The sequence below is a fragment of the Thunnus albacares genome, chromosome 8 (assembly GCF_914725855.1).
Source record: "Thunnus albacares chromosome 8, fThuAlb1.1, whole genome shotgun sequence".
NCBI lineage: Eukaryota > Metazoa > Chordata > Actinopteri > Scombriformes > Scombridae > Thunnus > Thunnus albacares.
In genome coordinates this window covers 6,501,418-6,521,629 of record NC_058113.1, presented here as the reverse complement: position 1 = coordinate 6,521,629, position 20,212 = coordinate 6,501,418, and the positions used below count along the sequence as shown (strand labels likewise).

Genomic DNA, 20,212 nt, shown 5'->3' with positions numbered 1-20,212 from the left:
TGTGGGCTGGGAGGAACAGCATTTCGTTTTGTTGTGTATGCAAATACACAAGAAAATGACAAACTAATCTTGAATCTTGAATACTGGAGGGAGTTTTCATATATTCAAGACAAGTTAAATGTAGCAAATCAAATAATCAGAATCAGGCTGATGGCAAAAAAGAAAAGATGGAAACATCTCACATATTTATTTTTTCTTCCCCCAAACTAAAAACCTACTGGCTATTAGTTACAGCCTATGACCATATTTTGAATTTAAAAAGCAGTTGAACCAAAAACTTTGATTGTTTCAACACCACAGAACTAGTGTTAGTTAAGGTGGTTATTTTAGGTATAACACCACATGAACTAACTATAGAAATAAACCAAATAGACCAGAATTGCAGCAATGAAACAAATAACTAGGAACTGGTTAAAACCCACTGGATGGAGTAAATGGTTTGAGCATGAGGCTCACAATTACAGTATATACTGTAGACATACAGTATATACTGTATGTGTAATATAGACTTTGGCATGACAAAATAGGGGTTCAGCCTTGGAAATTATGTAATCTAAACTCAGACATTTTGTGTTCTCTTGCAATACAGTATCAAAAAATGTTTCTGGATATTGATCAGATTCAATAATTTAGCTAATATTTGAGTAGACTTGTAGAAATTGTAAGATAAATGTGATCACTCATCCGCTTCATTGAGAAAATGTGTTTTATTACATAGTTATGTTATGCAACATTAGTTATCAGCTAATACGAATATAGGCTCTCTGTGTATTCTACATACAATGACATAACACTTCATTTCAGTGTTCAGCTTCTCTATTTGTATTGTCTCACTTAGTAAAAAGCCTGCAAGCAAGTGTAATGTCCCAATAGGATTAATAAAGTACTCCATCTAACAGACTGATGTGTTCACCTGTGTTTCACCAGCAATACGAAACAGTATAACAGTTTCTATTCACAGTCAAATTTATAATAAGCAGATACAGGAAGATAATCCTTAATTATATGTAGTGATTAAAGATGGTTTCATATTTTTCTTGCTTCCCTGATGTGACTTTCGGATCACCGTTCTGCTTGATGAAAGCCTGAAATAACAAAACATGGGAATTATTTTCATTTTGGGACCATAGTCTCTCACTTAGATTTCCACTCAGTTCGTTAGACTCATGTATATATAAAGTGGTATTCACAAAGATGGCTGAAAAGTTTTAAGCAGGTCAAAATTGGTAAAAACAAAAACAGTGTGCCTTCAAAATGTTGACAGGATTTGTTCAGGATGTTTTCTATGTATGTATGTTTGTATGTATGTAACATTTAATGATCCCTGTTTGCTCGTTTCCTCACTCATTCTTTCAATCACATTTTGCTGAGCTCATTTGGAGTCTTACCTCCATCTCCTCTAAGGTGGCAGAACCCTCCTCCACTTTCTGTCCAATGCCATGACTGAAGCTTGAGTAGCGCTCCTGTTAAATCACACATAACCAGTCAAAAAAAAACAAAAAACATTGTGTAACTGGTACCTGAATTTCAAGGAGCTACACACAGTACCTTCACCATGCCAGGGATAAGCCCGTCCTCAATGATGCGAACAGCATTTCTGAGTCCTCTTGCGAAGGCGTCCATGGCTCCGATGTGAGCGATGAACAGGTCCTCCAGGTCGGTGGACTCTCTGCGCACCTTAGCATCGAAGTTCAGGCCTCCTGGCTGCAGGCCACCTTGTTCAACGATGGTCTGGAGAAGATTAAACACTGCAGAATAACTCAGTTCCTTCATCACTGTTCTCATGTAAACTCACCTTGTGCAGTTGATTCAGTGCTACTACTGGCATGAGTCACTGCTTCCTCTAACAAACAAAAGATGGTTATCTGTGTGATTATTCATAAGCCAGAGAGTAGCATAACTTATTATTTATATGAACATTAAAGCTGCACCAATCCTCATTTTCAGATTAACAATGGATCAAATTACTATGTGTAATGTAATAGGAGTCACTCAAAGTAACAAACACTTGATTCTGCAGTTCCCCTCAGCTGTACTGGCTGTTTTACTGTCTTTTAGCTTGTTTTGTTTTTTGTTTTCCAGTCTGCAACCCCCTTTCCAGTCACAGAAGGGAGCTATTTTCAATTAAAAAGCTCTGATGAACCTGCTGTGCACTACCTGCCCAGCATCGAACCATAGACAGGTAAAGTTGGAGGCTAGCTAGTGAGTATAGCTAGGGACTACTGGATTTACAGACCATAGGTGAATGGCCAAACAGACGACCCCAGATGCATACTTATGTAACTGCACGTGTGCTGGATGTGTAACTAGGCAACTGTTTGCTAACACATTCACCATGAGCTTGTTCTGCTGCCCCCAAGTGACCAAAAATATTACCGCATAATACTGCTTTAACCAATATTAACAATGTTTGCTCATTTTTACCCTTGTCCAATAGTCTTTGTAAAATGTCACCATCACAAACAGTCATCTCCAATAAACTGCTGTTACAAGTCAAAGAAATTAGCTCACCTTCATGACCAAGGTTGTGTTCCTGATGTCCATGGGGAACTGATCTGTGTCCCACCCCAGGTCAGGAGAGCCGGTGTTAGAGTCAACTGAACCCAGCATGCCAAGCCTGTCCACCAGCAAGCAAGGACAATACAGCAACATTTAGGATATGGCAAAGTAAGAGATGTGGCAAAAATGTGACAAAGCAACATTTTGAAAAAAGTTAAGGTGTCTCACGCAGAGGCCATGACAATATCATGTTCGTAGGAGTGTCCTGCCAAGGTGGTGTGGTTGGGCTCGATGTTCAGCTTAAAGTGACTCTCCAGACCATAATGCTTAAGGAATCCTATAACACTCATAGCATCTGTAGAAGAAAACAGTGCATTATTAAAACTGTAAGATAAAAAGCATATTGGTTTTGTTTAAATTTGGGAAACTTTACCATAATCATACTGGTGTTTACAGGGCTCCTTTGGCTTTGGTTCAATTAGAAACTGGCACTTCAAACCAATCTTCTCTTTGTACTCTGGTGACAAATATACAGACATGAAACTGAGCTGTTACACATCCATAATGCAGAACACAGACTGTTCAAAATACAGAGTTGGAATCCATCGCACATTCAAACACACACTTACTGACTGCCATTTTGAAGAAGTTGGCCATGTGCTTCAGTTCAGCAGCGACATCAGTATTATGGATGGAGAGGAAACCCTCCCTTCCACCCCAAAACACTGAGGAGACATACACACTGATTACAAGGAGGAAGCAACATGGCGATATTGCTTTACATTTAGCTATGGTGACACTATCAAATCACTCGTACCGAAATTTTCTGCACCCAGTTTCTTGGCAACATCCAGCCCCTTCTTGATCTGAGCACCAGCGTAGGCCAGAACATGGCAGTCAGGGTTGGTGGCTGCACCGTTCATGTACCTATAAACATATAATATAAATATACCATATAAATTAGTTGCAATACTTTTTAAACCTACCTACTCCTGTTTTGCACTATAAATAAGGTGGTACATTGCTGTCAAATACAGCCTGTTACAATAAATGTAAATGTTCAACCAGAATACTGCAATTAATACATAAACCCACTTTCAGATACATGATCACATGCTTAACTTTCACCTAACAGAGCTTTAAGTCTTAATGAGGAGGACCCGTTTGCCCTGGTGAAAGCCCAGCTTAAGAAAAACTACAGCTTCAGCTTTAACATCTGAGTAACACACTGACCTGGGATGAGCAAAGAGGTTGCAGGTTACCCACAGCACCTTGACTCCGGTCTGGCTCTGTAGCTGGAGAGCCAGGTCTGTTATTTCATCCAGATTCCTGTTGGACTCCTCCAGGGTGGATCCCTCAGGAGCCATGTCTCTGTAGGGAACAGAGGGCAGTTAAGGACTAGTCCTCATTACATTTTGTTACTTAATATATATATTAAATTAGTAGTGGATGTTATTTTACGGGTAGGTAGAGTTAGCAGGGATATTTTTTTCATATTGTCAAGTACTGTAGGGCTAAAAGCAAGAAAATACTGTAAACCTACAGACATAAATAAGCATAAATAGCTGCAATCTTAAAAAAAAATCAAAACAAAAAGAAAAAAAACATTTGGTCAATTACCTGTCGTGGAATGTGTAATATTTCACCTGTGAAAACAAGAAGTCACAAAGTGAATAAACTGTATATAGTGTAATGTATAATAATATTTACTTTGATCAGCTGTGTGTAGCTGACAGTTTAATTATAAAAGTTAGTTCCCTCACACCAAGCTTGGTGAAAAACTCAAAAGCAGCCCGCAGCCGCTTTTTGGCTGATTCCATGGGAGTCCCTTCATTCCAGGACCGGTGGAGGGTTGGAAACCCAAAAGGATCAGCACCTGAGAACATAAAGAGGTAAACATACAGAAAGACAAAACATGTACCATCTAAAATACTGTTACACAGTAACAGGTGTTAACAGTAGTAGTTAATGTAATGGTCAGGTTTTACAGTACCAGTTCCACAGAAGGAGTGCCAGTAACAGACTGAGAACCTCAGCCAGTCCTCCATCTTCCTCCCCATCAGCACCTGCACAGAGGAACACTGAGCTCTGACAGCCATCACACTTATTATCTATTCAGTCGTGTGTGTGTGTGTGTGTGTGTGTGTGTGTGTGTGTGTGTGTGTGTGTGTGTGTGTGTGTGTGTGTGTCACTCCTACCTCTTCTGCATTGTAATGTTTGAAGCTCAGGACATCTCCTGGTCCAGCACTGGGTAAATAAGGGATTTTGGGAATGCCTGTGCAGTATAAACGTTATGTTCAGTTACTTTAACCGTGTTAGATATTAGAGCACAGAATATAACACTGTGAAATATTATTCCTGAATGAATGTGAATTAATGATTAGTAGTGAACTGATTAGTGTGTGAACTGTTTCAAACTGTGCAAAACGTCTGAGCCATTCATTGCATACAACCTACTGCAGCTGTCACACCACTGACCATATGTGTCAAAGTGGAGAGACTGAAGTAGATCCAGTGTCCTCAACTATACAAACACGTGTTTGGGCAAGTAAATCTATGTGGGTTGTAATTTTGCAGAATTCCAGCACGGCCTTCGTTGTTGCTCGCTGCACATCGGACGCTTTCTATCCACACCACACTCACACTCACATACGCGCACACGTACACAGCAGACAGTAGTGTATACAGTACTTTTGAGCACTGAAATACTACAATTTACCCGCAAAGAATTCCTCCTGCGCTGACATGTCTGGATCACAACTTGTACGGTTCCTGCAGGCAGGCTGCAAGTTTGTCCACGTCCTTCCTCCAAAACAATGAGTGCAGTTCCGTCTTCAAACACCAGGTGTCACTGTATCTCTTTAAAACACTGAGGGTTCAGCTACAGCGGGTGCCGCATTTGTAAAGTAGTAATTTTGAGTTTAAAGGATACTATGAAATTAAAGTTCAGTTGCTTTATTTAATGGAGTCGCCCCCATGAGAAAATCTGGTATATTGCCATGTATGTAAAGTATATATCTTAAGTATCTATATCTATAATTTACATTATAGACATATATGTTTTGTCCAGTGTCCAAAACATATACTTTATGTCAGATATGCTGTATATGTACATATATAGCACATCTATTTCAGAATATAGAAATAATGGCTTATAATGGTTTTTATATATGGTTCATACATTTTTACATGAATTTAACATTTTTTGTATCATAAATGCTGATATACAGTATATATGTATACAATTAAGTATGGATATAGGCTAGTGTTATACTGTATATCTTTGTAACAAATAGATCAATAAATATATGTGTTATGGATATTGTTACTTATGTTAATTAGATGACCTTCCTGTTCAGAGGTAACAGTGTTAAAACTGCTCCAACATACAGTTAAGTTGGACAAATATACCAAAATATGGATTTTTCTTGTATGTATTTAAAACTGTTATATTTGCTTTCTGTATCAGTAGCAGATGTTTCATTTCTGTGAGTCATTCTCTAAATATTCAGGGGAATATTTATCTCTTCTCATGTCCTTGTTGCAAACACAAAAGTGAAGTTAATGAGCTGTGAAATGATAAATGTCAGCAAACACAAACCACCTGATGCATGTTCAATACAGTATGTTTCTTTCAGGTACAATGGCGCTTTTATAAAATATCTGATGCAGAAACATCAACAGAAAAGTAGAAATGATAACAGGATACCATACACACATAACCCATAAAAACATAGTAACACACTTTAGAAAAGTACACATTATCCTTTAGAGCCTTTGGTCTGGAACATGTTCCAGGTGGAAACAAAAAAACATTTGCAGAAGAAAAGTTCTGTGTGCACCATTGAAGCCCTATAATGTTTCATATCAGTACAGAATATACTGCACAGTGCACACATGAAGCCGTTTGCCCTCTCCCCGTTATGAAAGAATGTTTTGCATTGTTTGAGGATTTACAAGCCTGTGTAATCCTGACAGTTGCCCATTTTCATAATGCTAAAATCTTTGCATAAGATAAAGATAGAATGGAAGACAAAACTAATACAACCAAGCACCAGGCACTGTAGAGTGAGGCACTTGAGCACCTGACACCTCTGGTTTGGCATCATGACGTTTGGCACATGAGGGTGGCGTTGAACTGCATGTGTGTATGTGTGTGTGTGTGTGTGAGAGAGAGAGAGGTGGGTGATAACAAAGGCCCCGTCCAGGAAAATCCCCACAGGCGCTGCCTTCTCCTTGCTACCTGTTGTGCATATGAAAACACCTAGATACGTGACTTACATTCATTCACCACATATTTACACTTCCTCCATATATAGTACATACTCTTGTAATTCAAGAGGGATTTTCAAGCAGCTCTCTCACTGAGTCTGTAAATGCTGATACCGACGACATTACTGAACCACTGTAAGACCTCTGGTCTGTCGAGTCATGAAAAAGTACTCCATTGTTGCGTAAGTGTATTCTTTTCCACCATGTAGCACTTGCACTTTGTTGGTTTACTTGGACCCTCCAGCTACGCAAAGCCGGTGAAGTGATCCTGGGCTGGGCTGATGAGAGGGAGACCGCTATGATGTAGAGGAGTCTGGCTGGCTGAGATCCTTCTTCCTCTTTTTCTTCTTCTTCCCTCTGCAGGGCTTGCAGACGCAACACAGAATGCAGGGCGAGGCCAGCAGGAGGAGCGGGGAGGTCACCAGCACGATGATGCTGACCCCCACCAGGATTCCCACCACCTGAGAGACAACACAGCAACATCTTGAATAGCTGGCAGACTGATTGATAAACTACAATCTTTTCAAATAGATAACAAGGACACCAGTTGTCAAATAAAAGGTGGTAAAGTATGTGTAGCATTTCAACACCAAAACAACATTACTGTACTCTTTTTGAGAATTTATTAGTATAATATTTTTAAATTCTTATTCAAAACATTTGTTTTTGTCAAGAAATCCCCTGAAAAGGCCCAAATCAACATTGTGGGATTGTAACTTCCCTATCCTGTCTGTGGCACTCTGCCACAAAACCACTGGTTCCTACTGAAGATGAAAATCTTTATTTAAACAGCTCATAAATATATTATTTAATTTTTAAAAGGGGCTCAGTCATTTCCCCAAAGTAGCTGAGCACTGTAGTTTTTAGCAATCATTACTCAAAAAGGAGTAAATTGTACATTTGGTGGGGACTATTTTCAGCTGCGGATTAAAACATTTGGTGCACTAGTGTGTATTTTCAGTAATGGGAGTCAAAATAAACTGTGTGTTCATGGTAATGAAGGCTGATGACTGTGGCTCATACACAATACTTGTTAGTGTCAGTGTTGGTTTCTATCTTTTCATGAGATTTTTTGTCTATAACATTGCTGCCCTGTCTTCCAAAACCTTTCATGGGCTCAGAAAAACAGTTCTGTTTTCAGCTGTGTGACAATGAGTTTTTCAGATAATTCAAATGAAATAATTTCCTGAGCCTAAGAAATTGGAAAATGTTCCAAACATATAAAGGAACACTTATTCATCCAGTTTACCCTGAAAATGACTTGCTGAGTATACTGACAGCCTGTACTGGCCTTACAGTGCATTTTATGTGAGCCACTATGGTAGATTTTGCAGGAAATCCACTGTAGTTCTTTATAGTATCACAACAGATCGCTTTATAGAGCAAAAAGGGAAGAAAGCGCTGTTCTTCTAGTGCAAATGTAGCTAAAGCTTCCTGTTAAAAACAGTAACATTTGGTGGGAAAGGCTGACGGGGAAATCGTAAACAAGCAACTTCTTGTTTGAGACAGAAGGGTTAATGGGTTCATCAACAATACCATTAGCAATACAACCATGTCAATAAAGTAGTTATGCCAAGATATTACTATTGATTTATGTTTCTAATTGTATATTATGTAGTTATACACAATTTGGCCAAAAGTATATGGACAAATTTGTACCCATACCTTTGTGTCACATCATTTCAAATCTAAATTTATAAAATGTACACTACAAACACAGTAAACAGTGCACTTTGATTTATGTACTGTCACAACAGCAGTGTTTGCATGCTGCTCATAATTACAGTGGAAGAGGAATTTGTGACAAGCAGATTGTAAAAGGTATAGGACCTGTTAGGCAAGGGTGTAACTGAGTCCGTCATGAGTTGTTTTGCAAGGAACAACTATGCTGTTGTACTTCCACTCTCCAGACACTTTGTAACACAGTCCAACCAAGACGCAATCAGGAGGCTGACTGCAAGCTTGATACTAATCATGTGATAATGGCATCAGACTTGGGGAAGTAGAAAGAAAGTTGGCTTGACGGCCAATTGTAATAGTTCTGTTGAACGGACAACGTCATTTCAGGGCAGGAATTTGAGATTAGTGCTGGGATTAGCTCAGCTTAATGTCTGATAAAGGACTATTGGGGCACAGAGCTAGAAAACAACAAACCACGAACAACATGCTGACTCAGACTGTTGGTTTTTAAAGGGAAATTCAGCAATAAATGTAGCTGCTGATAAACAGAACAAAGCTCATGTCTGACGGTAAATGAGAACTGAATTACTTGACATACTCATGTCAGTTTTTATTTAAATTTTCAATAAGGGAAGTGTGCGGGGATGGCGGTTTTACTGTTCTGCGTAGGAGGTTGCTGTAATGTCCTCAGTGCAGAGTATTTCAACAGCGACTAACTGCGTTGACAGCCGAACAGAGCTGATGGGATGGAGTCCAAAATCTTTAACTTCCACTCCTGGTAGCGTGATGGCACAGCTTTAACTAAACCCATGGAATAAACTACCGCTCATGGATGGGTGTCTCTGCGAGCTAATTCATTCAGACAATGAGAGCGTCACCACAACCCTAAAATGAATACCGTAGTCTGATCTGCTGTCTACTGTCTGGCCTCACCTGCGTTCTGTTCCACATAACTGAGGCCCTGGAGTGGCCAAGCTTGTTTCTGCATGGTCCCTTATCGTAATGCCTCAGGAAGATATCACCCTGCAATTACAAAAGGCACATGTTAAGACAAGAAATCTACTATCATGTAATCACCAAGGTTGTTCAAACACAAACTAAAAGTTAGTGACGCAGCAGCTGAGATGTTGTGAATGTACTTGGCTATAAAATACTTCTTATCAGGTGGAGAGGGAATATAGTAATTTTTCAAGCATGGGGACTCACATCCAGATTCTGCAGACAGTACCAGCAGAAGGTGTGTTTGCAGCTCTTACACAGCATCTGCGCACAGCCTTGGTTCCTCTCGATGTAGATACCACACATAGGGCACTGCTTGATGGGCATGTCAGAGTTGCTGTCGGAGCGGACCCTGTGGATGGATGGAGGGGGGAAGACACAGGAGGTATAAGGCATGCAGTTAATGGGGGCACGAAGACCTCAAGGGTCTCCAGGCAAAGTGTGAAATGTTTATTTAGCAGCAGAGTGAAGGGTCAGTATTCACTTGGAATTGGGTTAATTATTTTGGGAGTCATAGGTATGAGGGAGATATTCTGTAAGTACAATACAGGGCAGCTAACTTTGACTGACTGCAGTTTGATACTGGGCAAGCTAGTCTAGAGTGGGTTTATCAGAGATTGAACAGCTGCCTGCTATGGCTGGAAACAAGGTTGATGAGAGCGGTGAGAGTGGAACTGCAGAGTTGGGGTGTAATTCTCTGTAGGTTCAGCACCACAAACGACTCCTTTCATATTATAAATAGTCATTTCATCCATTGTTAATATAAAAATATTGATTAGAGCAGCTTTAATTTAGACATTTTTAGCAGTGTGATTCCAGACCTCTAAATTCATGCACATATCTCAGATTTAATTCAGCAATCCAAATAGGTCGGGTGTTGTGCTCATTGGTAGCTGATTCCCTGGTTGGAAAAACATCCGAGCCAATCAGAGCTTTGTACACAGGATTAAGAATAGCAACGTCATCTTTTTCTGCTAAAGCCGGAAAAACAGCGACAGGACGTGACTGACACAGCTACACAAAAATTGACTTACAGAAAATACATAAGGAAGTTTGAGGAAGTTTGACAATTTGTGAAATACACTTCGATTCGATGACGTTTAATAACTGACATTTCATAACTTGGTGTTTTTAAAGTATGTATGGATTAGATTGTCTGAATTAAACTTGATACATTACGTGTTAAGTGGGCTTTAAAAGTGCTGGTAGACAGGACTTTTTTTTTTAAAACTTTATTTAAAAAGTTTCCCCCTGTTTACAGTCTTTCTGCTCAGCTAAACTAATCACTGCTGATTCTAGCTTCTTATTTAACACACAGACATGAGAGTGAAATTAACCTTCTCATCTAACTCTCAGCAAGAAATAAAATATGCGTTTTTCCCAAAATGTCAAACTATTCCTGAAACTAAAGGTAACAGCTCCTAGCAACTCGCTTTTTTGGTTGGAGGACTTCAGTATTTCAAGGACAATGTGGTTGATCACTAAACCCGCAGGCCGAAGCAAATATATATCATGCTCTCAAACTACGATCAGGTTGATTTGCCTTCATTCTTGTCACGCCTGCTCCATCACACACTCCATCCAGCACACTGCAGAGACCACTGCTTCACTGCAGTGCACAGGCTCCTTCTGTACAGTGAACTAGCTGGCTTGGTGCCCATCCTCCTCCCTTTGGCACTGAGACAATGGAATTCCAATATAACTCAGCAGCTCCCAATGACATCAGTCAGTCTGGCAGAGCCACAGCTCGGAGCAGCACAGTAATGTAGCTGTACAACAGGGAGTACACAGAGGGCACTTCTGAGGAAGACTATGCTATTAATCCTGAAATAATGTTTTCATTCAGCTCACGGTCACTAGTGGGAGAGCTACACATCACTTAAATTATCCAGTAAATGTACTGTACAACAACAATAACTTTCCTTCCCTGTCATTGTAATGATTATTATACTGTTGGGTCTTTTTATTTTAACTGGAACATGAAACTTTCCTTAACAATTGAAATAATGTAGTTGATTCCAATTAACAGTTAAAAGAAACAGACACAAACAGACAAATGTATCCACATTGATGGTTACAGTTTAAACTGAGACTTGAATAGTCAATAAAGCACAGTAATCTAATCAGGGTTAAGTTACCATTTTGTTTACAGCAGTAACAAGTGTTTCTTTGTGGACTCCTCAATGTCCTGAACTAACACGCTCATCTCGCTTTCAGCACAGTATCCTTTTCAAAGTACGGCTCAGACTCTGTGGCTGCAGGGAGCGGGCGGCTGACCAAACGACCGGCTGACTGACCTGCTTTCATGAGAGGGCGAGGGTGACATCATTGGCTGGCGCTCGGGGCAGGTATGGCCGTCCTGCCAGGGCCCTCTGCACCCGGAGCAGAAGATGGTGTGACAGGTCTGGCAGGACACAGCGGAGGGCTGGCCCTCAGTGCTCGGCTGCACACTGCACACCGCCTGGCATTCAACCACCGGGCACCAGGCTTTACTGGGGTCCAACTTCACTCCTGCAGAAAACAACAGGGGATGTGTGATTATTCTTTTATGAAGCAGACATGAAGGAGCAGAGGTGTTGTAAACTAAATAAAATGCATGTTTTAGTGTTCTCTGTAGACAAGTGATACAAAGTGCAGCTGAGGATGATGGGAATGCCATTATTTTTGCAGGTATTTGGTCATAAACCAAAGTATTTCACAAACTGAATTTTTAAGCTAAACTAATCCATCCAATATTTGTCAAGATATTTCAGTCTGGACCAAAGTGGTGCACTGACCGACCGACATTGCATCCCCAGAGCCAAAGCTGGACATGGCTACATCTAACAAATATACTGTTGTCATATTTAATGGGCTATCTGTGAAGGCCAACAGCCTTAAAGGACAGGGCCACAATTTTTCAAGTCTGTCTTAAAACAACAGTAAGGTGTCCTAATGAACACTGAAGTAGGTTTTTCTTGCAGTAATCATTCCTCCTGTTCATACTGACTATTAGAAAATCCCTTCATAATGCAGTTACAATGTAAGTGATGGGGGACAGAATCCACAGTCCTCCTTCTGTGCAAAAATGTATTTAAAAGTTTATCTGAAGCTGATATGAAGCTTCAGTCATCCAAATGAGTCAAATCAAGTAGATATCTTTCAACATTACAGTCTTTTTAGTGCCAAAGTCTCTTTTTGTTTCTATACTTCCACCGCAGCTCAACAGGGAAACACTGTCTAAGGAAACACAAAGAGGGAATTTGATGCTAAAAAGACTGTAAATGTGGCAGATATCCACTTGATATGACTAACTCAGTCTCCCGAAGCCTCATATAAGCTTCACATCAACTTTTAAATGCATTTTTGCTCAAAATGACTGTGTGGACACACTGTGGATTTTGTCCCTCATCATTTACATTAAAAGCAATTTGAAGGGGATCTTTTAATAGCCGGTATGAACATGAGGAATGATTACAGTGAGGAAAACCTCTTTCACTGTTCATATGGACACCTGACTGTTGTTTTAAGACACACTTGAAAAAATGTGAACCTGTCCTTTAGGAAGTTTGCAAAAGCCGAAGGATAAAGTTTAAACTGCTTATGAAAAATTTGAATGTTTCACAAGCAAAACAAAAACTATCTCTCATGAGCTGACTCAGATCACCAGCTCATAATTTGATTATGAATCATAACAGGAGGGAAGCTCTGTTACAAAACAGCTTGCACTTTGCACCTCATAATACATCCTGTATTATGAGTCTCATGATTTATGGCCAGAGTAAACAATATCCATTATTGGCTTCACAACGTATCGTTACTGTGCAAATGGAAAAGACCAATATAGCTACAAGGCAAACTAACCTCAGTTTGCAATTTGTAAATGTCAACAGTAAGTTATTTCAGTGATTCTCTTTCTGTTGCAGTGCAAGACAAAGTCAAGCATTTCCACAGCCCATGGTATAATCAGTTACACATAGGTTGTACAATGTATTAGCACAAAAACCCTCATTACTTCAGTTTTATCAGAGTAGTAACATGGACTTCTTGTAGCAGTTGTTGTTGAATTTCCTGCTGTGACTGAAGGTATTAAAGCCAGAGTATCAATAACCTCCTGGGTGAGACTGGACCATAGCAGAACAGGAAAAAATGGAAACAGGCCCCACAATATCCCTGGCATGTGAAGCTCAGCACTCTGGGGGGCTGCTTACTGTAATACCTCCAGCTGATGTGCAACCTGAAATAGCCCACTGCCTGTCAACAGTCATCAGCATGCTAATGCAACAATACCCACCTCTCTCAAACGTCAGGCGCTGATACAGCTCCACCTGATCTGCTGGGGCCAAGCCAGCTATCTAGAAATCACAGAGCACACAGAGAGGGGCTTTAGTCATGTTTCATACACTCAGAGCTTTGACATAGATTTGTGAACATGCATTGATATAGACATCCCAGGTAAGACAAGCAAGTATTTTTTTTAATAAGTTTTTATTTTGGGTAAATGCAAGATGGAAGCGAGGCTGTTAAGTGTGGCTTCCGAGAAGTCAATGCTTCAAAGATCAACTAGGATCAAAAGGTCACCTCGCAACTACAATTTGCTGCATTATCTCCAAGACAACAAAGTAGTCAGTAAAGAGCCAGTGAGAGAGAAAATTGGACTAAAGGCAACATTTTTATCAGACAAGGCTGCAAAACAGCAATCAAACTGCAATAGAGAACTACTATAACTAACTAGAATAAGATACGGAGCAAGGTGATGTCTAGATTCATTCCACAAAAAAGATGTTGCAAAGGTTTTCTAAGACCAACACTAGCTTACAGTTGGATAAAATGATTAACATTTTAAAGAACAATAAGCTGTAGGAAATTATTACTTTTCATTCCAATCTTGCAAATGTAGCACAGACAAAGATAACTGTGCTGGGAATTTTGCAGTGCATATCTTCTGCCGTCATTTAACTACTAATTAATGGGGATGAAAATTCTTCAATTAAATCGATTCTAATTGAGATGGAAGGCCAATAAGCAGTAGTTAAAGAGACTTTTCTTTATGTATTAGTGTTCAGAAAAGAAAGAAAAACGAAAATGAGGAACTGAGGAGCAGAATTTCCATTTGATTTGTAAATCAGCAGTTTATATTTCCTTGACGTGCTCACGGTTCATGAATGTCTGACAGCTCATGGTGTTTCACTTTTTGTCTGACAGCTCAAATTACCTCATGTCACTCTTCACATACATAAGCAACAAGAAATTCCTCTGAAATGTCATTTAGGGTGAATGTGAAGGATTTTCACAACAATTAACCTTTGAAGTTTTCTTGCAGAACTTTGGCCTGGAGACAAAGTGTTGGAGCCAGCAACTTAGAAGTTCAAGGAATTTTCCAAAAAATTATGTTTCCCTAAAACAGGATTTTAGTTGATTACATGTTTGTGCATCAACACTATATTTGTGTTTTATGGACTCATGAAGCCTACTTGCTTTTTTTGGTTTCCCTCATGACCTACATATCATTGATTTTTAACAGGGCATACCTCAGAGTCCAGTAGCACTCCAGTCTTCTGGCAGGCCATATCTGGGCAGGTGATGGGTGCCCCCCCACCCTCGATGATGGCTAGCTGAACATACTGCTGCAGACACTGGAGAGGGAAACACCACAGTAGCATTAGTCCACATACTGAGTAAAGCAGGCTGATTTCTTTTTTTCACAAATGTCATGCAAAAAACACACAATATAATCATACATCTTTACAGTCCCACCAGGGTGAAAAATAATACAGAACATACAATACATTCAAGCATGACAAACTACTCAAGACAAATGCAATGAAGGCATGGAAAACAGAGAAAAATATGAGCTATTGCACAAACTGAATTCCACATAAACATGAGTTCCTTATCAGCATTCACGCGTCAAAAGTCATATGTTACCTCAGCTGCGAAATATAGAAGGGTAGGAGGAACTAAGTAACATTGCGTAAAGGCAGACAGTTTTAAAGAACAGAAAATAAAAACACTTAAATGTCACTTTTCACTGGAAGATGAAAAACAAGTATTTTAGGCTCACTTGTACAAACTTCTGCTAATCATGTGCTTTCTAGTAAAGCATGGTGTATAGTACTGTTCATCCAACCGAGCTGGAATTTTAAAAAAACACAAACAACAGTCACTGCTCTTGAACCAGACTGGAGGAGATATTTCAGGTTTGTACAGTGAGGTCCAACTGATAAGCAGGGTTTACGGTATCCTTCTTCCCCGTGACACTGTATGTGTATGTGTGTTTGTGTTTTATCTGTGTGACCTTGTGCATGCAACACTGACAACTTAGCTTGCTTGGGAGGAGATTAACACCTGCCACTATCTGGCAACCTCTCTGTATCAGGGCATAACACCAACATCTCAGTTTCGATGCACCAGGCAAGCACGTATTCAACAGGAGCAGTTTAGTGGCAAACCTGTATACTAGTGATAGCAGCCCTTTGTTCATAAAAGGACTAAACAAACTCAGTGAGTTTTTGAGCATCAGTTTTGTTTACAAGCTGTCATGAAAAATAAATAAAACAATAAATCACAAAAAAAGTACGGTCTGTGTTGAAACCACTTCATTGCACAAAAGCTGTAAGACGCAGCGTTTGCCAATAAAAGGAGCTATTTAAAGATCTTATAGCAGGAAGTGGTGCTGCAATAAAGAAGACTATCCCATTCCAAGTAATTTAAACACTGGAGATTTGCCTAAATTGCCCAAAGAAAATTTTGTGTTGGATCACTTTTGTGAAATCCTCACTGCCCACACAAAGTGACTAACAGCATTAGCAATATGAGTATAAAGGATAAACTTACATTTTCTAGTAAAACTAAATATATCCTGGAGAATTTCTGATTCAGATTTGATTCTTGTAACAGCTCATGTTTCTTGAGGAAGTGTCCTTAAGCAAGAACTGTTAAAAAAAAACACTTGGCGCATAAGCTACTGTAAATGTCCAGAAACAATACTGGATACATTCATCTCTACTTACTGCTGTGCAGAAGACACAGTTGCATCTCTGCAGTTCCCTGGTAGCTGCAGATGGCTGCTCGCTGAGGCATAGCTTGCAGAAGATCTCGGGACCTGGTTGGGGGTTATCGCTGGCCTCAGGGGTCCCCAGCGCCGAATCCCCAGCTTCCCGGCTGAGCGTGGGACTTCTGCCGGCCATGGCCGGGCGAGGCAGGGAGGGAAGGAGGGAGGAATCAGGCGGCTTCTAGCCCTTCTGCTGGGGACGGAGGGGAGCTACAGCCTCCATGTTCCTGAAAGGTTCAGCAGAAACAGCACTGATCTGTATCAGGCATAACACTTCCCCTTTTATTACAGTTCACACAGCCACTACTAGGCCTTCTGACAACACTGCAACCTGTTTCTGACACCTGTCATCCATTCTGTTAACCCGGAACACCAACTCTGATGACTTCAGCTTTCTCTGATGCAACACTATCATTGTCTTGCAACCTGAGACATGAATTAGTCACTGTTTGAAGCTGTGTGGTGCATGAAGTAAAATATAATTATGTGTTATTACTGCAGTATTATTGATTAGTCATCATGTCTGTTGTTTCTCCATAAATGGCTGTCATTTCCAAGGCCAAAGTCCAAGGTCTGTGTTTACCAAGCCTACAGTTATTGACCAGCTCCTCTCTCATTCTGACAGGAAGAATTGATTGTTGATCATTTTTGGAAACATGGTAAATAACTTGTGTAGCTACAGTCAATTGAAACTATTTTGTTTGAAGATAATGTTGACATCAAGCAAATTTACAGATCTAAACACAAAGTACAGCACATGTACAGCTGATTATATTTAGTGTTTAGTCATAAATCAAAATATGTTTTTATAATTCATCCTAAGGGGGATATGAATGTGTGTATGGCAATCCATCCAATAACTGTTGAGAAATGTCACTGAAAGCCACAAATATCAACTTCATGGTGGCGTTACAGAAGAGTCATTAGGATTCAACCTCTGGTAACCATGAATGTCTGTACCAGATTTTGTGCCAATCCATCTATTTGATGGACTGTAGAGATATTTCACAGGATAAGAGAAAACTTCAGAAACTGCTAAGGTAAAGGCAGGGGATCACCAAAGTCTCTACAGTTCATCCTCTGGAGACCATGAATGTCTGTACCACATTTCATGGCAAACCATCCCATAGTTGTTGCGATATAACAGTTTGGATCAGAGTATTTGACTGACCAACAGGCTGACATCCATAGAGTCATGCAGCTAGCATGGCTAAAACAAAAAAGGTATATTACACAAAAGCTGTTTAATTACAGCATCAAAGCACAAATGCTATCTGTTGGTTATCGGACATTATGTACCAGTTACATATTTTAGGACAGCAGGGCAAATGTAGGTGGATAATATGGGCATAATCTGGTGTTAAAAGGAACTGAAGACACCAAACCCAAAAAAAATCATCCCTTTGGTTCTGCCCAATCCCAAAATGCATGAGGAATAATAACCATAATCTGGGATTTGCCTTTAATCCTGTAGATAACAGTGGTTGGACACAGAACAGGGTCACACAGGAAACGGTGGCGTTAAAAACACACTCTGCAGCCTGAGTGGCTGTTGAAATCACACATTATCCCACACACAATGTACTCTAATTCAGCAGGCTGTTAAAGTTGGCAGGAAACTTTGGAGCGGCTCAATCAATACAGCCACCACCAACACCACCACTGTCCTAAATTTTTCAGTGAGTGCTCTTTTATTATGTGCTATCGATCAGCGGCGGCATACATACAGATCATTGATAGTGGAGCTGATTGTAGCAACGCTCAGTGGTGTTTCTGCACAGTCATGATGTATCCTCCTGCACTGCTTTTAGACAGGCTGCAGTCATCATCCCACGATGCTGCCAGCCTGTGCCGTCCTGCCCGAGCATAACCAGCCCCATGGACTCGCATGAGAAAATAACAGGTTTCTACTAAGCTAGCTTTTCCTGCGTGGCAACTCCAATATGTATTTAATAATGCAGTCAAGCCTATCATCCTGGAACAACTTTCGTGATTACTTACGTAACTGTCTGTCAATATATTAGGCCATAAAAGTGTTTTCATCTTAGAACAAAAAAAAACCCAATGTGTTATCCACCTTTGATACAACAGATATGAGGCAGTTTGATTGACTATTAACCACAGCGCTTATCAATACTTTATGGTTCCCTGATTCTAATGAAGCATCGTGATCCGATTTGTTTGCATGGATGAGTTTGGAGGATTTGACTTTCAGAAGCATCTCCTCCCTGATTCTATGCAATTGTGGGACAAAATTTCAATATATTCCATGTCAATTCAAAATGCTTGCAACCGTAAGCTTCAATCCAAAGATATTAGTATCAGTACTGACCTCCAAAAGTCCAGACTGACTGCAGTCCCTGCCACTGAAAAGCAATTAAGCTGAGAGTCCACATACAAACTTGAATTTCCAGTGTTAGAGCTATTCATTAATCAAAACGCCCTTGTTTGCTAAGTTCTTTAAGGTGTGGAGCTGGCCATTCAGTCATTAGTAGTCCTCACGGATCAAGGTCTTGGTGGTATTCCAGCCACTGGGGATCAAAGCATCATTGTTGACCAGGGAGGCAGAAACGGAAAACCAGATCTGCCCGGTGAAAAGCTGCTGCTGCTTTACACAGACGGCCACTGTGTTGGAGGGAGGCAGCTGGGACTGTGTGCTCGTGGAGTGTGTAGCAGAATTTATATGGCATCATTTATACAGCTGCAATCACTGCCTGTCTGTCTTTCTGGCCAAATAAGTAACCTGTGTGTTTTTGGGGCAAGAGAGCCTGAAACAAGAGCACATAAAGCTGAAACATACAAATCTGATAAAAACTGATAAGGTTGGAAAACCTGCATCTACTGTAGCCTGCATCAGGATATCCAGACTCAGTGTGGTGGATATTAAAATTGATTTTAAGGTATTATCCCTATTCCTTAAAAAAAGACTGCCAGTTTGCATTCTTTCACAGTAATCATGGAGTTAATGGAAGGTTATTTTCCATAATAGAATAAGAGGGTAATACATAATCTGTTACAGTGCATTCAACCAGACCACACATGAAATTTGACACATCTGCATCACCCTCCAAGGTTGCATACTCACATAGGTCAAAATTCAAATACTGACGCATTTACAGTACCGACTCACACCATTTCATACACGGCTTTGGCAGAGCAGCGTCTCCGTGAAGTGATGCAGACAAAAGCCGGATGAGCAGAGGACACACAGAGCGAAACCTACCTTGCCTGTGGACCACTGGGTGTAGGAGCTGCCTGAGTCCAGATCCACAGCCGCAGTGCTCTCACTGTGGCACAGACACATGTGTTGTTACAGTCTGCTGTTCTAACAAGCGCTGCTGCCAACGCCTAATGCCGCTGCCGCCCCGCTGCCGCCTCTCTCACACACGCATAACATGTTTAAACGTCCTGCTGCTCGCTCCGCGTGTGTGTGTGTGTGTGTGTGTGTGTGTGTGTGTGTGTGTGTGTGTGTGTGTGTTTGTGTCTGTGCGTGTGTGTGTGTGTGTGTGTGTGTGTGTGTGTTGTTTCCATCCAGGAAGCTGTGACTCGTCTCTGCTGATGTCCACTGTTGACTGCTCCTGCTGGTTATTTTACGATGTTCGTGCTGCTTTCAGGTGCAGTCGGAAAAACGGATGCCAGGCCATGAGCTGCACAGGAACGAGAATTAGGCTATAAACACCCAATGATGGAATGTATTTAAGTACATTTACTCAAATACTAGTACAAATT

General features: G+C 40.5%; 2 protein-coding genes across 3 annotated transcripts; both read right to left on the bottom strand.

The window, feature by feature from the left end:
* Positions 1 to 688: 688 nt before the first annotated feature.
* Positions 689 to 5,319, bottom strand: LOC122987191 (xylose isomerase-like). Its single transcript, XM_044358933.1, has 14 exons — positions 5,219 to 5,319; positions 4,698 to 4,774; positions 4,493 to 4,565; positions 4,263 to 4,375; positions 4,120 to 4,145; positions 3,733 to 3,870; positions 3,317 to 3,426; positions 3,129 to 3,224; positions 2,933 to 3,016; positions 2,728 to 2,854; positions 2,512 to 2,617; positions 1,549 to 1,731; positions 1,389 to 1,463; positions 689 to 1,085 (listed from the first exon to the last, which is right to left on the bottom strand). The coding sequence occupies exons 1-14, from the start codon at positions 5,244 to 5,246 to the stop codon at positions 1,002 to 1,004; spliced, it is 1,320 nt and encodes a 439-aa protein (XP_044214868.1). The 5' UTR covers positions 5,247 to 5,319; the 3' UTR covers positions 689 to 1,001.
* A 598-nt stretch (positions 5,320 to 5,917) lies between these two features.
* rnf144b (ring finger protein 144B) lies at positions 5,918 to 20,073 on the bottom strand. 2 transcript variants are annotated; one of them, XM_044358937.1, is made up of 8 exons: positions 19,707 to 20,073; positions 16,443 to 16,710; positions 14,961 to 15,065; positions 13,724 to 13,784; positions 11,748 to 11,961; positions 9,658 to 9,802; positions 9,385 to 9,474; positions 5,918 to 7,232 (listed from the first exon to the last, which is right to left on the bottom strand). In XM_044358937.1, exons 2-8 carry the CDS (start codon positions 16,617 to 16,619, stop codon positions 7,068 to 7,070), a joined length of 957 nt encoding a protein of 318 aa, XP_044214872.1. In that variant the 5' UTR covers positions 16,620 to 16,710; positions 19,707 to 20,073; the 3' UTR covers positions 5,918 to 7,067. The 2 variants fall into 2 exon arrangements, with proteins under 2 accessions (XP_044214872.1, XP_044214873.1); XM_044358938.1 differs by lacking the exon at positions 19,707 to 20,073 and adding an exon at positions 18,816 to 19,672.
* Between the last annotated feature and the right edge of the window lie 139 nt (positions 20,074 to 20,212).